Source organism: Coloeus monedula (assembly GCF_965178545.1).
Source record: "Coloeus monedula genome assembly, chromosome: 2".
In the NCBI taxonomy this organism is placed as follows: Eukaryota; Metazoa; Chordata; class Aves; order Passeriformes; family Corvidae; genus Coloeus; species Coloeus monedula.
Window position 1 is genome coordinate 120,332,242 of NC_138782.1, and position 20,238 is coordinate 120,352,479.

Genomic DNA, 20,238 nt, shown 5'->3' on the forward strand with positions numbered 1-20,238 from the left:
TTCTCGCATTGGTGACATTTTATTTTGCTGTCTTTTGATCTTGCCCATCTCACTGCAGACTTTACAAACCCTGCACAGTCCACATATCTGCTTTCAGCACAGCACTTGCATATGCAGTAGCACCTGGTTCCAAAGGCAGTTCTTGAGACCAGCTTGGCCCTACAGTACTCCCCCCTGTCAAGAACAATGTGATCATGCTGGTACTAACACACATGTACAAACACCTGCCTGTTCCCCAGACTGGGGAACTGCAATGGCTTCCCTGTGAATTTCAGCACCAGCAACTTTGTCAGACAGTGCAAATTTTGCAGTTTTCTGGTACAGTGGGTCTTTGGATAACAGAGATTCTGGAGAATCCATTCTTTGAAAAATAGGACTGCCTGTGCTGCTGCTTCCTGCTAGCTTCTATGACATCCGCTGCATTTAGACACTGGAACAGTTTGCCCCAGGGAGGTTGTGGATGCCCCAACCCTGGCAGTGTTCAAAGCCAGGCTGGATAAGTTCTTGAGCAACGTGGTCTAGTGGGATGTGTGCCTGCTTGTGGCAGCGGGGGGTGAGACTAAATGATCTTTAAGGTCCATTCCAATCCCTTAGCATTCTATGATTTATGGAGCACAGGAAGATATCATTCCTTACGACCCAGAGACAATGCCAACACGTGACTTAAAATAATGACCCTTCTTCTTCTAACCTTTTCTACACAGGGAAGTCACTGCTAATATACCTCATTTGAACAGAGAGGTGATACTGAAAAGAAACAGGTTATGTAAGACAATGAAGGTGGTATCTGCCACTGAGCAGGGGAAAAGGACGCTGTGGGAGCACTGGCATGACAAAGAACCACACGCTGGCAAGGCAGCTCCATGGAACCTGGTCCCAGCACTAGCAGGCTGCTCATGTAGGCATGCACTGTCTTGCAGTATGCTTCCCAGGCGAGTATGAAACAAGTGGGCTTCAGAGGGCACACAAAGGCCATCTCAGTACATTAGTTACTGCGGGCTCTGTAAGGCCAGTGAATCTCCAGAGGGCTTGAGAGCATTCATTCCTTGCTGCACTGGAAGACTTTCTACGTATCTTTAATGTCCAGCATTACAGGAGACAGATGCCAGGGGAACAGTGGGCTCCTGACAAGGGTAATAATGACGTTCCATCCCTTCCAAGTAGACGTGTTACTGTCTGGTGCTGAGCCTAAACACCAGTGTACGAAATAGAACCTTGTGCAACAGGCTACAGCAAACACTGAGAAGATCGCTTTTGTGGCAGCCTTGCTGACAACAGACAGGAGAGTGATAGGGCAAGCCAGAGCCTTTGCATTCTGCACAGCACTGTTTTCATGTTTAGTTTGCATTCTGTGCAAGAAAGGATTTCCCCCTTGAAGACACCGAAACATTGTGCTAGTCAGTCCCTTATGGGAAGAACTGTAAAAAAGAACCCTGATCTCACCCATCAGAGGAAGATGACAAAACAGACACTTGCTGTATGGGAAACCACTAAACAAGCAACTAGTATGACCAAACTGAGACTGCAACCAGAGCAGGAAATACACTGGGTACACTGTTAGTGTCACTGTCCAAAGGAACCACACCAGGAGAAGCAGCCTCTGCACCACAGCTTTGGTTTGTATGCCTCACAACTGACCAGATGCAGAAGTTTCAGTATCAAAGTCACCCGCAGAATTGAGTCACAGTCCCAAAGACATCCGGTTGCTTGTATTAGTGCTGTGGGTAATGAGCCTGACAGAAGTGGGGCTTGTAACTGAAAAGCTTTAGAATTACTCCTTCTCATCTTCTAGGGATTTACTTCGGCCTCGCTTGCGGCTGGTTTTTGGAACTTCAGCTCTCTGTGCAACTTGGGGTGCCCCTTCCTCACTGCTCGCACTCTCGTTGTCCACTCGCTGTGGACAACCTCTCTTACTTCTCCTCATTTTTTCAACTCCAACAGTGGGGAGCTTCTTGGCAGCCAGGGTGCCAGCTCTCTTCTTTTTGCCCCTGGTCAAAGGACGTTTCTTCCGTTGCTTCCTTTGCTCTTCCCTTTGGCGAATTTTCATTAGCTTCTCAAAGCTTTTGGTGGTCGTTGTATTCACATCAAACCAGTCCTGCAGGTTTAGAAGGCAACAGGTTGGTACCGATGGTGGTGAAAATACCACATAAAGCCTATCAGAACTTAAAATATAGCTGCCTTGTGGGACAAGGTTTCCCTGAAATGTGAAATCTGGAAAGGTAACTGCCTAACAATGCTCTGCTCTTTCATGTGTCTTTCAGGTGTCACTCTGTCTCAGAGGATTCAGATTTGATTTGATATTTGCCTAGTTAAAGGCACAGGAAATGCTGCAGAGCTGAACAGAGCAGCAGCAGCTTGGGACAAGGCATCTGACATGACACAACACTTGCCTCCCAGACTAATACATAAGACCAGCTAAGTTTAGGGAACCTGTTCCCAACAGTGAGCACGTAAAAAGTAAAACAGGGCACACATCCAGCGTTTTCTTAAGACACTCCCCACCTCCAACAGCCTGGGGTTTGAGGTTCCACTCTGTCTTACCTCAGCATGCACAGAGTTGATGTGATACTTGACCCCACTCTCTGAAATGAACTCCTTCTCACACAGAAGACACTTGTATTTACCAGCCACAAAGTCTCCCTGGCATCAAAACAAACAAACAAACAAAAAAAATCCATCAAGAGTTGCTGGACCAGGAGGATAATAAACTATATATTTCATTTGAATCTTGCTCAGATAGAACCCGGCAATAAAAACTAGAAACTCTCATCCACACTAGACAAAGCTTTAGCTACAGGAGCACTGACATGAGTGAGCAGTTGTGCCCATGAAGCACAGGACTGCTCTCTGAGATTCCCTAAGGTCTCTGGCAGCGCACCTGGAAAAACTGCTCTTGTAGCTGTGAATCTACAGGTAGAACTGTTGTGTCATTAAAAGGAATACCATTAAGGTGCTTCCTCCTGATCTCAAGTATTGTTTGCAACGGCAACCTCCTTAGCACATAGCGGAGCACCTAAAGTGGGCGTTGGAATGAGATGATCTTTAAGGCCCCTTCCAACCCAAACCATTCTATGAATCCATGAACTTGCGAGGATCTCAGATTAGCAGATGGCAGGACAAGAGCTTGAATAAAGGGTTATCAGAGGGACAGGGACAGCGGGGCTATTAAGAGGAAGGCTACCAACCAAGGTACATGTGCCAAGGTGAGATTTGAGTCCTGAGACACTGCCATACACAGATTCACAACCCTGAAACAGTAAAAAAAAAGCTTGTCAACAACATGCTAGCAAAAAATCACTTCTTCCTGGACAATAAAGCATTATTATGTCAGGAGGGCAATCCCAAAAGCGCAAAAGAGAAGTAGAGGGAGGCAGATACTAATCCTACAAAGCCAGAAAGGTTCTGGTAAAAAGACCAGTATAAGAGTTAAGTTTTCATTAAGCTTAGTATTTATATTTCCAGTTTCTGAGCACACCTGGACATAATAAAGAGACTCCTGTGACAGTTACACTCATGCTCTATCAACAGCCTGACTAAAATGGTAGTTTGCTTTCTGCTTGAAGTGCAACAGAGAAAAATTTCAAACAGAGCACACAGGGGCAGGTACAAGGCACTTCTCCCTCCTGCACTGCTCATGTCTCTAGTGGCACAGAGCAGAAGTACAGCATACAACATTCCCAGTCTCAGTTAAAGGGCAGCTTTACAGGCCTGTCCCATGGGGAACTTCAGGCATCAGTCTTGGGGTACCACATTGTGCTCAGCTCTCAGCCCAGGTCCTCGAACAGGAGGCAGGAGCAAGACATGCTGCTGGGCTACTGGCTGGTGACACAGGACAGCTGCTCTCTGGAGACAGCTCCACATACAACATGGTGCTGCAATTCTGATACTTGAAAATGACGCTAGCCTGAATACTGGGGAGAGAGCACTGGGGGTGGGGTAGGGTAGGGCAGGGGGAAGGCATCACCTGTATGCCAAACCCACAGGGCAGCTGCCACTGACCCTTGGCTCTCCAACAGCATGTATCACATGGAGATGTCCACCATCACCTCCACCAATGTGGAGGCCACAAAATGGGGCCATTTGTTCTCACTGGATCTGACTGTAAGGTATTTTAAGAAGCTAAGCTTTCCAGTGCCTAAAGGGGTCCAAGAGAGCTGGACAGGGACTTTGGACAAGGACCTGGAATGACAGGACAAAGGGGAATGGCCTCCCAATGCCAGAAGGCAGGGCTCGATGGGATACTGGGAAGGAATTCTTCCCTGTCAGAGTGGTGAGGCCCTGGCAGAGGTTGTCCAGAGAAGCTGTGGCTGCCCCATCCCTGGAAATGCTCAAGGCCAGGTTGAACAGGGCTTAAAGCTGGTCCAGTGCAATGAAGAAAACTTAAACGCTGTGCCAGACAAAGTCTCTTTACTCTTGTATTTCCACCTCTACTCCTTCCTTCTGTGATTAGATTTAGATAGAAAGGCAGGGGCCTGTCATTTTTCCACTATTCAAACCTCCAAATGGACCAACTGCCCACCTGGAAGAGAAAACTGTACCAGCCTGACACCAAGTTACTGGCTCTCCAGTGTTCACACACGTTCCCAAAAGGATCATCCCCAGGGCATTTTGATGCAAAGGACAAAAGGAACATCCCCAAACATCCCCAAGACTAAACAGGGTCTTGATTACACTGAACAACCATATTGAGATGGAGCAGGATTTGTCTCCCACAGAGAGACCAGCTGCAGTTTCAAGGTTGTGGGAAGCTGTTGGCTCAAACAGACCTGAAATCTGTCCCCTCTGCAGCTTCAGTAACAGTTAAGGGTTACCTGATTTGGGCAGTGGACTCTTCGGTACATCTTTATCTCCGTTTTCCATTTGCACAGCACATCTTGACTAAACGTGGGCAGTCCAGGACGAGTGTATTTCAGCTGAGACAAAGACGGAATCGAGAGCTGGAAGTAATGCTGGCTACACAGAATGCCAAGTAAGTCTCCTCCTCTTCCAGGCTGAGAGAGAAGTGCTACCTCTTCTTCTACTCTAACAGGCAAACTCCCAACAATCAATGTTTTCCTGTCTCACCGACTCTCTAGAAACATAACTGAATCTAGAAGACCCCCACAGTATTGAATCTGAAACTTCCCACTGCCTTGACTACAACAATTCCTCTAAATATACTTACCCCGCTGAAATCATAAAGCATCATTTTTCTTTGGGTTTCCCTCACAGCTTAAAAGATGCTCCTGGAAATTCTGAAGCCTAAACCACTGTGAAATACCACAGCATGCATGAGAGACTGGAAGGATTGCTGGGGCCTTACAGCATGGCAGGAGTGATCTTGAGCCTATCACCTGTGAGCAACGTCATGCCCATAACTGCCCACATTCCTTGTGCCCACTGAGAATTCCAGCAATAGGACTTTACAGTCATTACAGCTTGCCTGAACAAAATACTTACACCACAGCAATTGCTGCTGCAGAAATACTGTAATCTAAGACAAGAGAGAGCAGAACCCAATCCCCCACACAACATATTGCTTTCCATGTGCCATAAACGTGGGGTAGGAGCCTGTACAAGACTCATCAGATGTGGAGGTATAAACTTGAACCCTATAATGCATTTTTAAGGCCTTGTACCTTCCGATCATCTGGAATCAAGTCCTGCAGAACTTTTCTTTTGGGCCACTCTTTGGCCAGCTCTTCTCCAGCCAGCTCATGGAGATAGTAAATCGCCACCTTTGCAGATCTCCTCTGAACTCTGCCTGTGTTGTTTTGCTCCCGTTTCATTTCTTTCAGGTTCTCTGTTCTTCTCTCCTCATGGAGGAAAGTGACCTGCAATCAAGGCCCAAAAAGGTGACCCGCCTTCACTACTTCCTACTTCAGTTACACTAAATACTGGGAATAAATGTTTTGCCAAATCCCTCATAAATACGCTGCAGCAGCTATGGTACACTGTCACGGATACAGGACAGAAGCGTATCCTACTAGTCAGACAGACCCCCAGATCAGCGCACAGGGGTCACAGCAGCGAGGCTTAAGCAGAGAGCTTCACGCAGTTGCTAGTCTTGAAAGGTATTCCATCATTCACTGTAAAACCCTCATGGACAACAAGCACAGCACTGCCTGTTCTGCTCCAGTGGTGAGTCTTTTAAGAGCAGAGGAAAGCATCTCACGAGTTACGTTAGCATCAGTCTTTCATCACGTCATTTACTGTTGCCATGCTGATTTATTATTAAAAACTTCATCCTAGTCACAGACAAGCAACAGCTGCTGCTAGAAGGAAACTATCAAGGACAAAATAATCCAGGGGCAGGAAAACGCAAAGATTTGTGATCTGTAATTACCCATCAAAGTAGCAGACAAAAGCCTAAACACGTCTCAAGTCTGAGTGGCTGAAGTCCCATCACAGTCCCCTGACAATCACTGCAGGGTGCACTCACCGGCCCGTGCTTAGATCGGAGGTGGTAGACAAGTCCTGCCTTTGATCTGTATGCTTTTCCACAGTGATGGCACTTCATAGCCATTTTCTCCAGCTCAGAAGCAGCCTTCCCACATTTTTTAACATGATATAGGTATCCCATTATGCTGGTGAAGCTGCCCGTGCAGCCCTGTCAACACAGAAGAAAAATACATGGAAGAAAACAGTTCTTCAAGGGATTACACAACCAGTGTGTACAGGATTCACAGTTTGCTGACCAAAGCACTATCACTTTTCCTAACAGAGCAGAGACAGGCAGGTATAAAACTTTAATGTTAGTCTATTCAGACAGACAAAATCTGCAACAAAGAATTGGCACTAAAATGACTATTAAAGGTCTCTTTTAACCCAAACTATTCTATGATTCTATGCTACTCTGCCTTAAAAGCACAGCTGGGATCTTGAAACAAATCTTGCTTTGGCCAGCACCAGAGCATACTCAACAGCGCTCTCATGTTTTATGTTTATGCATCCACTGCTGTTTAATCTACACTTTGCACAATTCAGCTTACCTCCCTTGTACACTTTAGTTTTCCCATACGCTTTAAAACCTTCCGAAGGCGGTCTCGCTCAAGCTGCTCATCCAATTCTTCTCCCTCCTTCACAACTGGCTAAAGCACAGCAGAAAGATGAATGACAAACACACGATGCTCAGCATTTACAGTTCTTCTCACAGGGAATTCCCTACTCAACACACTGGCGCAGGAAAGCTTCTAAAATAATTAAATCTCTGCAACTTATGATTTTACAGACCGGTATTTACTATAACAATCACTTTCTATATCTGTGCTGGTTTTGGCTGGGGTGAAAATTGGTATGGGACTGTGTTTTGGAATTGTGCTGAGTTGATAGTGTAGATATGGTTTTGCTATTGCTGAGCAGCCCTTGCACAGCGCTAAGGGCTCTTCTCGTACTGCTTTGCCAGCAAGTGGCCTGGGGGTGCACAAGCAGTTGGGAGGGGACATATCTGGGATACCCGACCCCAAGGATATTCCTGACCATACAGTATCACGCTCAGCATATAAAGCTGGGGGGAGACGGAGGAAGGGGGTAGACATTCGAAGCGATGGCGTTTCTTGTCCTAAGTCACTATTATGCCTGATGGAGCCCTGTGGTCCTGAAGGTGCCTGGACCTCCCTGCCAAAGTGTTGAATGAATTCCTTGTTTTGCTTTGCTTGTGTGCGTAGTTTTTGCTTTACCTATTGAACTGTCTTTATCTCAATCCACGAGTTTTCTCACTTTTACTCTTTGATTCTCTCCCCCATCCTGTGGGTGGGGGAGAGAGCGAGGGGCTGCATGGGGCTTGACTGCTGGCTGGGGTCAAACCAAAAAGGAATTATCTTTAAAAGGAGTAAACTGACAGAAAATGATGCATCTTAAACATTTACTGGTCCTACCATTTCCACTTAGCCTGACTAAAGTGAAGCAGACTGCTTGTAACAGTTACTCATCAGTGCTAAACTACAGCTCAATTTCCTAATTCTCTCTCTGATGGTTACTGTATATTATTTCCTACATTACCTAATATTATGCCTAGACTGAGTAAAAAGTAACTGAGCAACAGACCTAATCCTCAGGGCCAGAACCTGATCCCTGACCTGCATCATTTACTAATACAGCTGTAGGTTCAGAAACTGCAGTACTGGGAAATATGCAAAAAAATTCAGAGTGAATTATCTGAACTTTACCCAAACTTCCAAATGACCTTTTCTAATTCTTCACTACTACAACAGGAGACATTGCCTTCTTTAAAGTAAGAGCAAAGAGGAAAAGCAGATTGTAGCATTAGTATTTTTACAGTACAGAGAGACAAGAACTAATTGCTGCTTCTGCTTTTTTACCTCAAATCTAGTCTGCTCTGGATGTAGAAAAACCTCCTGTTTTCTAGCAAAGGACTGAAAATTGCAGCCTAATCTTTTTCCTTCTGATTGGGAATGCCTTTTATGTGTGACTTATTACCAGCCTAAACAGAAATTTATCCCCTCTTTCTATGATCTTGCATGCCTACCATGTCTGGTAACATTCTACTGTTTTTTCAGATGTCAAGTCTCACTGGAAAAAGAATAGTTAGACTAGATTTGAACAGCTACACCACTTGAAAAAAACCACTCCATGTTCTTTTTCTGTGTGTACCAGGGAAGGACCAAAGCCTGTTCTGCCTGTAGGAGTTTTAAATGCACAGCAGTTGTGTTACCTGATTGTTATGGTCTGCCATGACATGGTATTTCATCCCTGCTAAAGACTTCAGCTGCTTCCCGCAGTGATGACATGTGAACATTTCCTAGGAATAAACAGGGACATGGCGCATGTAATTGTAAATTAACCAAAGCAGTGGAAAACCTTTTGGGGGAAAGGAGCAGGAGAGCAGAACAATTTATTTGGGCCTGGTAACTGTCTTCTAAGAACAGATTTTATGGAGAGTAAAATTTAGCGGAACAATGAAATAACTATTGTTCACTACCCCAAACCTCCAGCAAAAGGCTAGGCACGAAGCACCAAGCACTATTCTTACAGATGTATAAAGGACTCTTGCTTAGGGACATGATAATGAGATGAAACTGGTTTTAAATGTGTATTGGGTTGACCCTGAGTTGATGGACAGTCTTTAAGACCAATTGCGCTTCTCACAATTTACATATTTAAACCGCACAGAAAGGCGGGACTTTCCCTTTTGGTCGGAGCTCGCCTGCTGGGAGGTGGGGGCTCCGGAGCCTCCCGGCCCCGCCGGGCCGGGCCGGGGCCACTGCCCCTTTCCCCCTTTCCCAACGCTGCGGCACGGACCCTGGGTGGCTGGGGGGGACTGCCTCAGAGCCACAGGCAGCTCAAACCAGCCATGGACTGCTCACAGCTAAAACCAGCCATGGACTGCTCACAGCTAAACCCATCCAGCGCGGCTTCTGGGGACCGGCGGGTCCCTCTCCTCTCCACGTGGAGCCGGCGGAGTCAACGGGAGCCGGCAGAGCCTCCTGTCTGCAGCCAGCACACTTCGTGCTGAACTGAAGAAGACACCACGCAGCCAGCAGCACAAAGGGAGCGAGGTTTTCCCCACCGTAAAGCCCGAACAAGAACACCCTTCAGCATGGCGGCGTCAGTCAGAGAGAAAGAGAAGTGAGTCACATGGGACAGAGCTGAGCATGGCGACTGGGAGAAAAGAGGGCGGTGCCACGATTCTGGCGGGCAGCTTAAAAGAAACCTTCTTGCATGCCGTGGTAAGAAATTGTAATACCACAAACTGTTTGTCTCTTTAATCCATTTGAAGAACATGGGGGGATGGAGTATCTTCGTGTGCCTGTGAAGATTGTGAAGAATGCCGATGCCAGGCTTTATAGTAGCAAGAGGCTGTTAGAGACTTGTGGCAAAGAAGAGCCTTTGTGTGCAGGCCAAAAGAACTTATCCTTAAAAAGATGAATAACCCCATGTGATGGCCCATGTTTTGCAGTGTGAAAGAACTGTGAGATTTTTCATGGGAGAGATGTTCTACACACAGCAGATTGTTTGTTTCCGGGCGGATCTGCTGTTAGTGGCAGTTTGGGAACCACGTGCAACTGAAGGAAAAACCCTTTTTTCCCTTAAGCATAAGAGAGAGACTTTTCAAGAACTGGAACACTGACTAACATCCCATGTTCTGTTATCCCTTGTGTGAGCTAGGTAAAAGGAGAGAAGTGCTGGCTGGAGGGGGGGGGGGGGATTTGCTTTAATTTTGTTTTGTTATTGTCTCTTTACTTTTAATTCTATTAGTAATAAAACTCTTTCATTGTACTGCAACTGTTTAAGGTTTGTGCCTGCTTTGCTTTTCTCCTAATTCTTATCTCACAGAAGGAAAACAAGTAAGTAATGAATATTTTGAACCAAAACCACTACATTTAATTGGTGTTTCCGCCCGGTTTCGAACTCAACCCGCTACAAAATGCAACACAAAACAGGCAGGCATTTCTATTGGTAAGCTGAAGAGGAGTAAAGAAACTATTGCCCATCTTTTGTGTTCTTACCTTCCTGCAATTTACCATATGTTTCTTCAGTCCTTCTACAGTCTTTCTCACCACAGCCCGGCATGTTGGACAGGTAACTCGGCCTTTGTCCTGAATCTCTAAAGACCATTGCTCTTCCATACTACCTGTCAAAACACAATGTTTAGAATACAAGTGCTAACGCAAGATCTTTTTTTTTTTCCTCCTTTGATGTGCACAATGAACCCTAGAAAGAAACAGGTCACATGCTACCAAACTTGTGTCCAGCTACACTTCAATAGGTGTAGCTCATCTACAGCTTTAGGAATGTAATGTCACAAGGCACACATCACTCCTTTTCAAAGACCATTTTACAAACACTCTTTAGTCTACCATTCCCTTGTAAGGAGCGTTCTTCTACTTGACCAGTGGACATTTTTCCTTTGCTAATTTCTGTCAAACAATTACTTTAGCATGCTGAGTAAACTTTGGGCAAAAGTGTTTTCACAGTAAAAGCAGCCACAGACCACCAGGTCAAGTTACTCAACAGCCAGGGAAAAGCAGCCTGTGTGGCATGGTTTCCAGTTTCTGGCCTCTTTGTGAAATCCCAGGCAAAAGTTTGGCATAATCCACAAGGATTATAAATTACTGAAATGGGTTCTGGGAAGAAAGTGGTTTAGCAGCCATCTACCTGAATTCTTACCAATTCTAACAAGATCCAAAGGCTTTCCTCTTTTCCCAATAATAACAGGCCCAGACTGTCCCTCTCCAGGAGGCTGGGGGAAAAGTTTGTGAATCAAACAGCACTTGGCAGAAAACTGCGGTGTTTAATGAGTGGTGTGATCTACAAATACCAAGGCATTCCACTCACTGAATCAAGGCTAATTTTATTTTTCTAGGACAGACTGCTTGGGTCTCTGGCTCCCAGAAAAGGAACAGCAACAGCTACAAAGTTTTTCCTGCAAACATATTCTGCTGAGTAAAAACTATACATATTTTTATGAGTTTAATAATGCAACTATTTTAACAGGCTTTTGTTCAGCTCAAAAAGTGATTCCCCCTTCACTATTACATTAGGCAATGGCAAGAGCACATGGAACTACACTCAGGGAGTGCGCAGTCCTTTCAGTCCTGCTCTGCAGTACTGACACAGTGCCAGGACAGCAGCCAGCTCTTCTTGTCAACAGTAAAGTGAACTACTGAATGGAAACACCAGAAACACGGCTGTTGCTCAGATTCAAATCCTAGAATCCCATTTATCTTTTATCTGTTTCATAAACAATTCTTAGCAACTGCCTCTTCTTACCTGTGCCATAGGTTTCTGGCTCTTTCTGAGCACAGTGGCCTTTCGTTCTAGAGTTCTGTTTTGTTCCAGCTTGCTGTTTTTTCCCTGTTATAACACAAACAAGACAAGCCAGAAGATTCAGTTCTGCTAGCTTTGTTACAATAAAAAGCAGATTTTTTTGCTAGAAGGCTGCTATTTAGTCTGCTGTCTCAAAGTTATCCAGAAATGTTCAATGCTTTTTTTTTTAAAGCAATGTCAAGATTATGTTTCCTACTCCCTTTCAAAATTAGTTTATAAGTGGCAGGCATTAGTCCCACCCAAATATTTGTAAGCTCTATGGTTGTTCATACACAAAGCTCAGGCAATGGTAACTCTTCACACTGAAACATCCTCTGTGCACAGTTTGGCTGAGTCCACCTGATGACAACATCCCTGATGACATCTCCCTGTCCTCTTCAGCTGGCCCACACATTTCCTGAACTGCAGTGCCTACTCCTGGAAACAGCATTCCATGGGTGACCCTACATTAGAGTAAAAGAATTACTTCACACGTCTAATTACTTCACAAAGTCTACATTCCTGCTCAAAGCTTTCAGTCTAACATCTGCCTTCTTAAAAACAACTATGACGCTGCAGGTCCCTACCCAGCTTTTGATCTGATATAGATCTTGAATCCTCTTCTGAAGCACTGACTCCTGGGAGGTTGTTCTTTGTTTTTCAGCAGTGACAGTATTTCTTCCCAAATGATATCACCTTTAATTTTACACTGCTCTCTGTTCTATTTTTAAATTGTTTCTCTATTGTCAAGACCACTTTCACTTTTAGCCTTTTCTCCAGTACACTTGCTGTCACTTTCAGCTTTGTGCTGTCTACATACTTCCAAGTCCTCGGTGACAAGAACAATAGTTAGAATTTAATGTAGGGACCAACCGTGAACCATCATTCTATACTCCTATTTCACCAAGCTAGTGACCTCATTGTAGAAGGCTATCAGGTTGATTTAAGCATGATTTGCCCTGCATGAATCCACGCTGACTACTCCAAATCCCTTCACACGTTTAGAAATGCTTTCCGGGATGATTCTCTCCATCAGCTTCCCAGGGACCGAGGTGAGGTTGACTGGCCTGCAGTTCCCCAGATCTTCCTTCTTTCTGTCCTTGAAGGTATGAGTGATATTTTCTCTCTTCCAGCCTCCAGGAACCTCTGCCAGTCACCATGACCTTTCAAAGACAATCAAGAGTGGCCTCACAATGACATCAGCCAGCTCTCAGCACTCAGTGCAACCTGTCAGGCCCCACGGGACTCAGAATCATAAATTGTTTAGGTTGGAAAAGTCCTCTAAGACTATCAAGTCCAACCATTCCCCCAACACTGCCAAGGCCACCGCTAACCCATGTCCCCAAGTGCCACATCCACACGCCTTTCAAATCCCTCCAGAGATGGGGACTCCCCCACTGCTCTGGGCAGCTGTGCCAGGGCTGGACACTCCTTTTGGGGCAAAAAATTCCTCCCAGTATCGCATCTAAACCTGGTGCAACTTGAAGCCATTTCCCCTTGTCCTGTCACTTGTTCCGTGGAAGCAGAGCCCGACTCCCACCTGGCTCCACCATCCTGTCAGGAAGTTGTAAAGAGTGAGAAGGTCTCCCCTGAGCCTTCTCTTCTCCACGCTGAGCCCCACCAGCTCCCTCAGCCGCTCCTGCTGCTCCAGCCCCTTCCCAGCTCCGTTCCCTGCCCTGGACACGCTCCAGCCCCTCAGGGTCTCTCCTGTCAGGAGGGGCCCAGAGCTGCCCCCAGCACTGGAGGTGCCCCAGCAGTGCCAGCACAGGGGACGGGCACTGCCCTGGCCCTGCTGCCAGCCCAGAGCTGGCACAGCCCAGGTGCCACTGGCTGGCCTCTCGCTCACCTGGGCACAGCTGGGCTTGTGTTGAGCCACTGTTGACCAACACCCCCAGGGCTTTTTCCAGCACCTCTGCCCCAGCCTGGAGCACTGGGGTTATGGTGACCCACGGGCAGGACCTGGCACTTGGCCATGTTGACCCTCACACTGTTGGCCTTGGCCCATCATTCCAGCTTGTCCCAATCCCTCTGCAGAGCCTTCCTGCTCTCTAGCAGATCCACATCCCACTCCACTTGATGTCACCTGCAAACTTACTGAAGGTGCACTCAATCCCCTCATCTAGATCATCAATAAAGATACTAAACCGGACTGGCCCAATAATGGGCCCTGGGGAAGATGACTAGTGACCACCCCCAGACAGATGTCACTCCATTCCCCATGACTCTGTAGGCCCAGACATCCAGCCAATTTTCTACCCAGCAAAGAGTGCGCCTGTCCACGCCATGAGCATCCAGTTTCTCCAGAAGAATGATATGGGAAATGGTGTCAGAAGGCTTTACTAAAATCCAGGTAAATAACATCCACAGCCTTTCTCTCATCTGTTAAGTGCATCACCTTGTCATAAAAGGACACCAGCTTAGTCAAGCAGTACCTGCCATTCCTAAACTCATTCTGCCTGGGCCTGATCACCACATTGTCCTGTAGATGCCATGTGATGGTACCCAAGATAATCTGCTTCATGACCTTCCCTGGCACTAAGGCCAGAGCAACAGGTCTGTAGTTCCCTGGATCCTCCTTCTGACCCTTCCTGCAGATGGGTGTCACACAGGTCAACCTCCAGTCCTCTCAGACCTTCCCACTTAACCAGGACTACTGGCAAATGATCTGGTAAATCCAGTTTGTTTAAGTGCTCTAACCTTTTCCTCCTTCACTCAGTGTAGGACTTCCTTGTTCCAGACTTTCCCTCTGTCTGGTCTCAGGCTCCTGGGATTCCTGAAGGATTCTTTTAACTGATAAAGATCGAGGCACAGAAAACATTGAGTACCTCAGCCTTTTCCGTGTCATTTGTCGCCAGCTCCCCTCCTCTGATGAGCAGTGCACTCACACCTTCCCTGGTCTTCCCTTTGCTGTTCACGTACTTGTAGACTCCTTTCTTGTTGCTGTTCACATCCCTTGCCAGATTCAACTCCAGGCTGGCCTTGGCTTTCCTAACCTCATCCTTGTAAGACTGGACAGCAAATGTACACTTCTGTGTCATCTGCTCCTACTTTCACCACTTGTACACCTTCTTTTGCACCTAACCACTGACTGACAAACCTTTTGAAGAAATGAAAGATCTATGATGTCAAGCATTTCTCCCTTTGGTCTTTGTGGCAAAAGAAAAGTGTTTGGGTTTGATTTCTTCTTAACAAACCCATATTGCTGTTATCAGCTACTCAATCTCCAGGTATTTACAAGTAATGTGTCTGATTATTTAGTCTATAATCTTTCGGGACATTAAAATGATGCAGACTAGCCTATACTTCCCATAATTCCCTTCCTCCCTCCCTTTGTTGGGCTTCTAAGACAGACGGAAATTAGATCACCTCCCACTGCTTAGGCAGACACTAGTCAACAGTCTCCTGGAACAAAACATTTAGAATCAGAAATAGAGTTTGAAGACTCTGGAAGATGTCATTTCGGCAGAGAAGTCTGAAGTATCTGGAGGCTTGTAATTAGGAATTACAAGTTATTTGTATTACCCGAAATCTTCTGCTTCTTCTTGGGAGACTCTTTAACATCTTTGCCTTCCCTTTCCTCAGATTTCCTCTTGCCTTTCAAAAGTACTTCTCCTGATAAGTAAGAACAGATATGCTTCAGTCTTGGTATTCAGTCTGGATAACAGCTCTGAGACTACTGCTGCCTCATCTTATCCTCATATTCAATACTTAGTATAAAAAAAAGGAGTTCTTGTGAGGCACCTGAACTGGACACAGCCTTCTAACTCAGCAACATTAGGCACCCCACCACCCGCAATCCTCTGATACAGCAGCTAGGGAAGAAAGAGTGCCACAGCATGGCCTGGAAAAATAATCCTCAGGAAGAGAGACAGAAGGTGCTAGATTATGTCATAAAAACCTCACCCACACTCACACAAAAAAGAGCACAGAGAAAGCCAAATAATATCATGCCTGCCCTGAATATTTCCAAGCCTAGCAAAGTCTTATCTCCATGAATACAGATGAGCACAGAAGCACAATGGTAGGCAGGGAACACCAATTATGGACTTGAAGAAACAGACAGCTTCATCCTGGGTCTGTCCCAGGAGCCCCACAAGGATGAGTCAGTGGGAACCCCTCTCTGAAGCACCCTTTGGAGGGGGGAAGGGGGGAACAGTGAGAAGGGAGAGCATGGTGTTAATGCCTAGGGTTATGTAGCACACGGTATCTGAGTGGAGAACAATTCAGGATTACACAAGACTGGAATGTTTAGGAGTACTATCAAAGGGAGGGAAAGGGAAAGAATTACCCAGTTTGGGGTTGATCAAGTGTGGGAAAAGAGGTGCAGGAGGATAGCAAAGAACACCTGCTTGTAAATAGGTGACTGGTCAGTATACAAATCTTGTCATGTCCGACACCAAGCAGGGCCTGTGAGTATGAGCCTGTCTGTAAGGAGGTCTTCACCTGCTACTGGCACGGCTCTGTGAGCCTCAGGGGCCAGTACATCCATGGACCAGCAGCTGAGGAGACTGGGATCCAAAGATCAGGTACTGAGCAGATTGAGTATTTAATGATGGAGGCTGTTGGTGCTGTTTGTGTGAATGCTGATCTGTGTGGCTTCTGTTTACGTACGTCGTGTGTCTGTGTTTGTTCCTACGTGAATAAATACTTAGTCTTGCTACTGACTGGACCTGGGGGTGTGGAGCTACAGCAGTCTCACTTCTATCAAGCTACCAAATTTGCCTCTCCTCACAACAGAATGGAATACAGATTCTGACTTAAGAGGTAAGAAGAAAGTGCATCAAAGAAGGTTGAAGTTTTGACTCTCTGAAGTTTTGACTCTCCGTTTTCTACACAAGAAGTTTGGAAAACAGCTCCTAGGTCAAATCTGAATGTTCCTACAACAACCTAAGACCCAAACCATTCCAAATCAGAAAATAATAACTGACAAATGTGAGAAAATAAAAGAATTAAAGACATCCTTAAAAAAATATTAATCTACCAACCACAAAAGCTGTCTAATCCCAAATACTGCTGAATGGTCCCCTTTGCCATCTTTAGTGTTGATGGTTATGTTTTTAAAGCTCTTGAAGCGTATTTCTGATATGACTGGTGTAACTCTTGTACATCATCTCTCTTCTACAGACAGAACCGAGTTCAGCCACAGAATGATTATTTTAATAGACAAGTCACTCAAAAGGAACTGCATCATGTCAGAGAACTGTATCTGTATTTGTGCAGTGGCGCAAGTTCATTTCTTCTAATACATGGGAAGCACTAGCAAGCTTGTAATTTGTGGTTGAAATGCAGCATGTCTTTCAAAAGCACACTAATCTCTCACAAAAGAACCAGAGAGAAAAACAGTTTTGCCTTGAACAAACAGCGATAAATACCTTTTTTTTCTGAAGATTTGTTAACACTGCTTTTCATTCCTCTCATTTCCAACCAGTAAGCAGGCCTGCGAATGGTCCGCTTGCTTCTGGGCTCTGCACTCCCATTCACTGGGCCCTTTGGTGAGGCAGAGGAAATGTTGCTGACTGTGTCATCATAGTTACTGTTCACTCCTAGAACAGCAGTTTCCACCTCCTCAAGTTGCTTAGACCTGGAAAACATCAAGTTGAGTTCCTGTGTATATGGATGCATAAACACACAATCACAATAAACTTGACAGACAACATCCTTTTCATCTTTCCAAGTATTCTAAAAATTAATCTCACAGTTCAATGAATCTCCTGAGTTTTGGGAACTGTAAAGTGCCAGCAAGATAAAACATCCTCAGTGCTGTTTTTCAGTACATCTTTTTGATAATGACACTAGTAAGCTCTCCAGAGGAATGGAAAAAAATATTCCTCCTACCTCAAACTTCCAGCTCTAGAAGCGGGCCAAGTGAATCTCAATTAAAAAAATACACATTTATCCTTGGAATATAAGAATATTTCTGCAGCCCATCATTACAAAAGAGACATTTGTCATCCCACGAAGGGCAAGATCTCCTTCAGTCTCTATTCCCAGAGTGTCAGGGCTGGCACTATGCAATTAAAGATTTAATGCCAGTAAGAATTTTAACTAGCAAGGCTTTCAGCAGTGAAGACAACCTTCCAGCATATCCCACAAATCACACTACCTTAGGACTACTTTAGACTAATAAGCAGCACTGAATTTTTTTCCTAGAGATCAGAGGGAACTTTGCTTCACCGTTCCAAAGTATTTCTCTCAGGCCTTGAAATGCCTGGACATCTACATTCCTGTACATGACAGAAAACTGAATGAGATGTCAAAGAAACACAGAATATCTATTCTCTGGGCAAATAGCATTTATGTAAAGATGAAAGAAAGGGAACAGAAACATTTTGCAATGTAACCCATTGCTACTACAATCACCAACTGAAGTAACTAGATCACTTGAGTGATGACTATGATGGCCGTTCTATTAATACTCTGAGTTGTGGAGCTCGCCTTTTAACACATCAATCCATGAATTAATAAGGGGGGGACACTGATGACACCAGCTCAGGTCATTACATACTAGGTTTCAGAAGGTACTGCAGAAGCAAGGGGAGAGGAATTCTCAAATTATTGTCTTTAAGTTGCAATCACACCCAAAATGCATAGATTTCGGAGCACCATTGGACTTAAAATGTTTATCTTACAATGTTAAAATCCTTAAAAAAAAATAAATGGAAGCTAATACACACTGAAGTATCAGAAAAGGACTTTTCCTACAAACCAGTAAGTGAAGTCAGCTGAGACTCTCAACACACTAATTAAAATTGTTGAAGCTCTTAAAATTCAGAATATTATATAAAGACCAGATACGGTTTTCCACTAGGATTCTCTCAGCTTTTTTCTTGCCCTCAGTCAAACTGGACAAAAAACCATTCACATACTTCTTATTTCCCAAGGACTTCTTGAGCTTCTGCTGTCTGGGATGTCCAGTCCTGGCATCCTAACAAAGAAGAACAATTCACATTAGCAGCATCATTTGTTTTCTTTTAGCATGTTTCACTATGCAGCCAAGCACAACCACCTGCACCTCGAGGATGTACACACATCATCCTCTGAAAAACAAACCACTGTTTTCTGCAACTGGGAGTGCTTAACCTTTCCAACTCCAGCTGAATTGGAACTGGGATCAGAACAGGGATGAGTCCCTCCACATTCCCCATATGAAAGCCAATCTTCCCCTTGCAACGGGATGTGATGGAGTGTTCTTTGTCTCCAGTACATTCACCCATACATGTTTTCTGCCTATACTTTACCACATGATGACAAATATTTTAGATACTAATTTGCTAGTTTTTACATAGTACTTATTTTTCCTTAATGAAGTAATTCTTGCATTTATCCTGCCAAGAATGTTGTCGCTAGTCTCCTCCATGCCCTCTTTTCATTTTTTATCTCACTTTGTCATACTCCGTCAGCTGCCCAGATGTTCACTTTATCCACATCACAGAATCCTTTTTCTTATTTAACAGATTTTTTGTCACTTATCACTTGCTATGCTCCTATTAAGACATGTAATTTAACACATCTATCTAAATGTACATTTCCAAGTCGGTATGAACAACTCATTTGCTGTACACTGCTCCTATCGCGTGGACAATCACTTACCACCACCCTCTTCCAAATACTAATCACGACTCAATGCCATTCTTCATTAGAAAACTCAGGACAAAAAATAGTAGTTATGCCAACTAGAAAATAAAAATCATTGCCCTGTGGAAGTATATATAATACTAAAACTGTAACCCAGGGAACAAAGGTAGTATTTTGCCATGTACAGGAACCGGCTAAGAAACTGGAAGAACAAAAAAAAAAAAAAAAAGCCAAAAAACCCAACAACAACCAACCAAAGCTCCCAAAAGCAAAAAACCAAAATAACCAACTAAACAAAACAAACAAAAAACCACACACACAAAAAAGAAAACAGAAAAAAAAGGAAATGATGGCTAAATTACCTGTCTTCTTTATAGACAAATGTGATGCACGCTATCAACGGTGAGAGACACCCCAACCACCAGTTAAGTAGTTCAGTAGCAGGCACTGATAGCAAGACATGAATGATTAAACTGTGCCTATGGAGTGTCAGGCCTCCAGCCCCAGAGTTTTCTCATGGAATTGTCAGGGAAGCAGCAGGAGAGAAATTCACAACTGCTTGATCAATGACTTCACAATCAAATCTTGTCTCCTTTGAAAGTAAAGTCAATTGGATGTTTGTGTTTGTATTATTTACTCCCAAACAGTAGTGTCAACAGCATTATCTGGGAAATCCCCACATGAGAAATGTGGAGAAACCTCACTGAGCAGCAGCCAGAAAAAAATCAGGGCTATGAGGTTTCAATGATAAAAATTAATAAAAAGGCAGGCAGAGTCTGCTGCAATTCGTTGGCTTAATCTACCTCTAGAACAGAAATGACTGACAAACATGGCATGTGTTTTAAGATTCATGGGGGTTTTATAACTAAAAAAATTTGCATAAGAGCGAGGATTAGTATGAAGAGCTTCGGTGGC

At 44.7% G+C, this 20,238-nt stretch overlaps 1 protein-coding gene across 3 annotated transcripts in view; it reads right to left on the reverse strand.

The window, feature by feature from the left end:
• ZNF512 (zinc finger protein 512) overlaps nucleotides 1-20,238 on the reverse strand; it is a 21,330-nt gene continuing 1,092 nt past the window's right edge. The window contains exons 2-14 of one of the 3 annotated variants that reach the window (XM_082303351.1): nucleotides 18,615-18,673; nucleotides 17,121-17,329; nucleotides 15,271-15,360; nucleotides 11,713-11,796; nucleotides 10,449-10,573; nucleotides 8,654-8,740; nucleotides 6,972-7,070; nucleotides 6,422-6,589; nucleotides 5,619-5,813; nucleotides 4,812-4,913; nucleotides 3,186-3,248; nucleotides 2,542-2,640; nucleotides 1-2,095 (exon numbers count right to left, since the gene is read on the reverse strand). In XM_082303351.1, coding sequence (XP_082159477.1) covers nucleotides 1,772-2,095; nucleotides 2,542-2,640; nucleotides 3,186-3,248; nucleotides 4,812-4,913; nucleotides 5,619-5,813; nucleotides 6,422-6,589; nucleotides 6,972-7,070; nucleotides 8,654-8,740; nucleotides 10,449-10,573; nucleotides 11,713-11,796; nucleotides 15,271-15,360; nucleotides 17,121-17,329; nucleotides 18,615-18,673 — 1,704 coding nt within the window. In that variant the 3' untranslated portion in view covers nucleotides 1-1,771. Of the gene's footprint in view, nucleotides 2,096-2,541; nucleotides 2,641-3,185; nucleotides 3,249-4,811; nucleotides 4,950-5,618; nucleotides 5,814-6,421; nucleotides 6,590-6,971; nucleotides 7,071-8,653; nucleotides 8,741-10,448; nucleotides 10,574-11,712; nucleotides 11,797-15,270; nucleotides 15,361-17,120; nucleotides 17,330-18,614; nucleotides 18,674-20,238 lie in introns of all 3 variants that reach the window. The other 2 variants (XM_082303350.1, XM_082303352.1) reach the window with 2 other exon arrangements.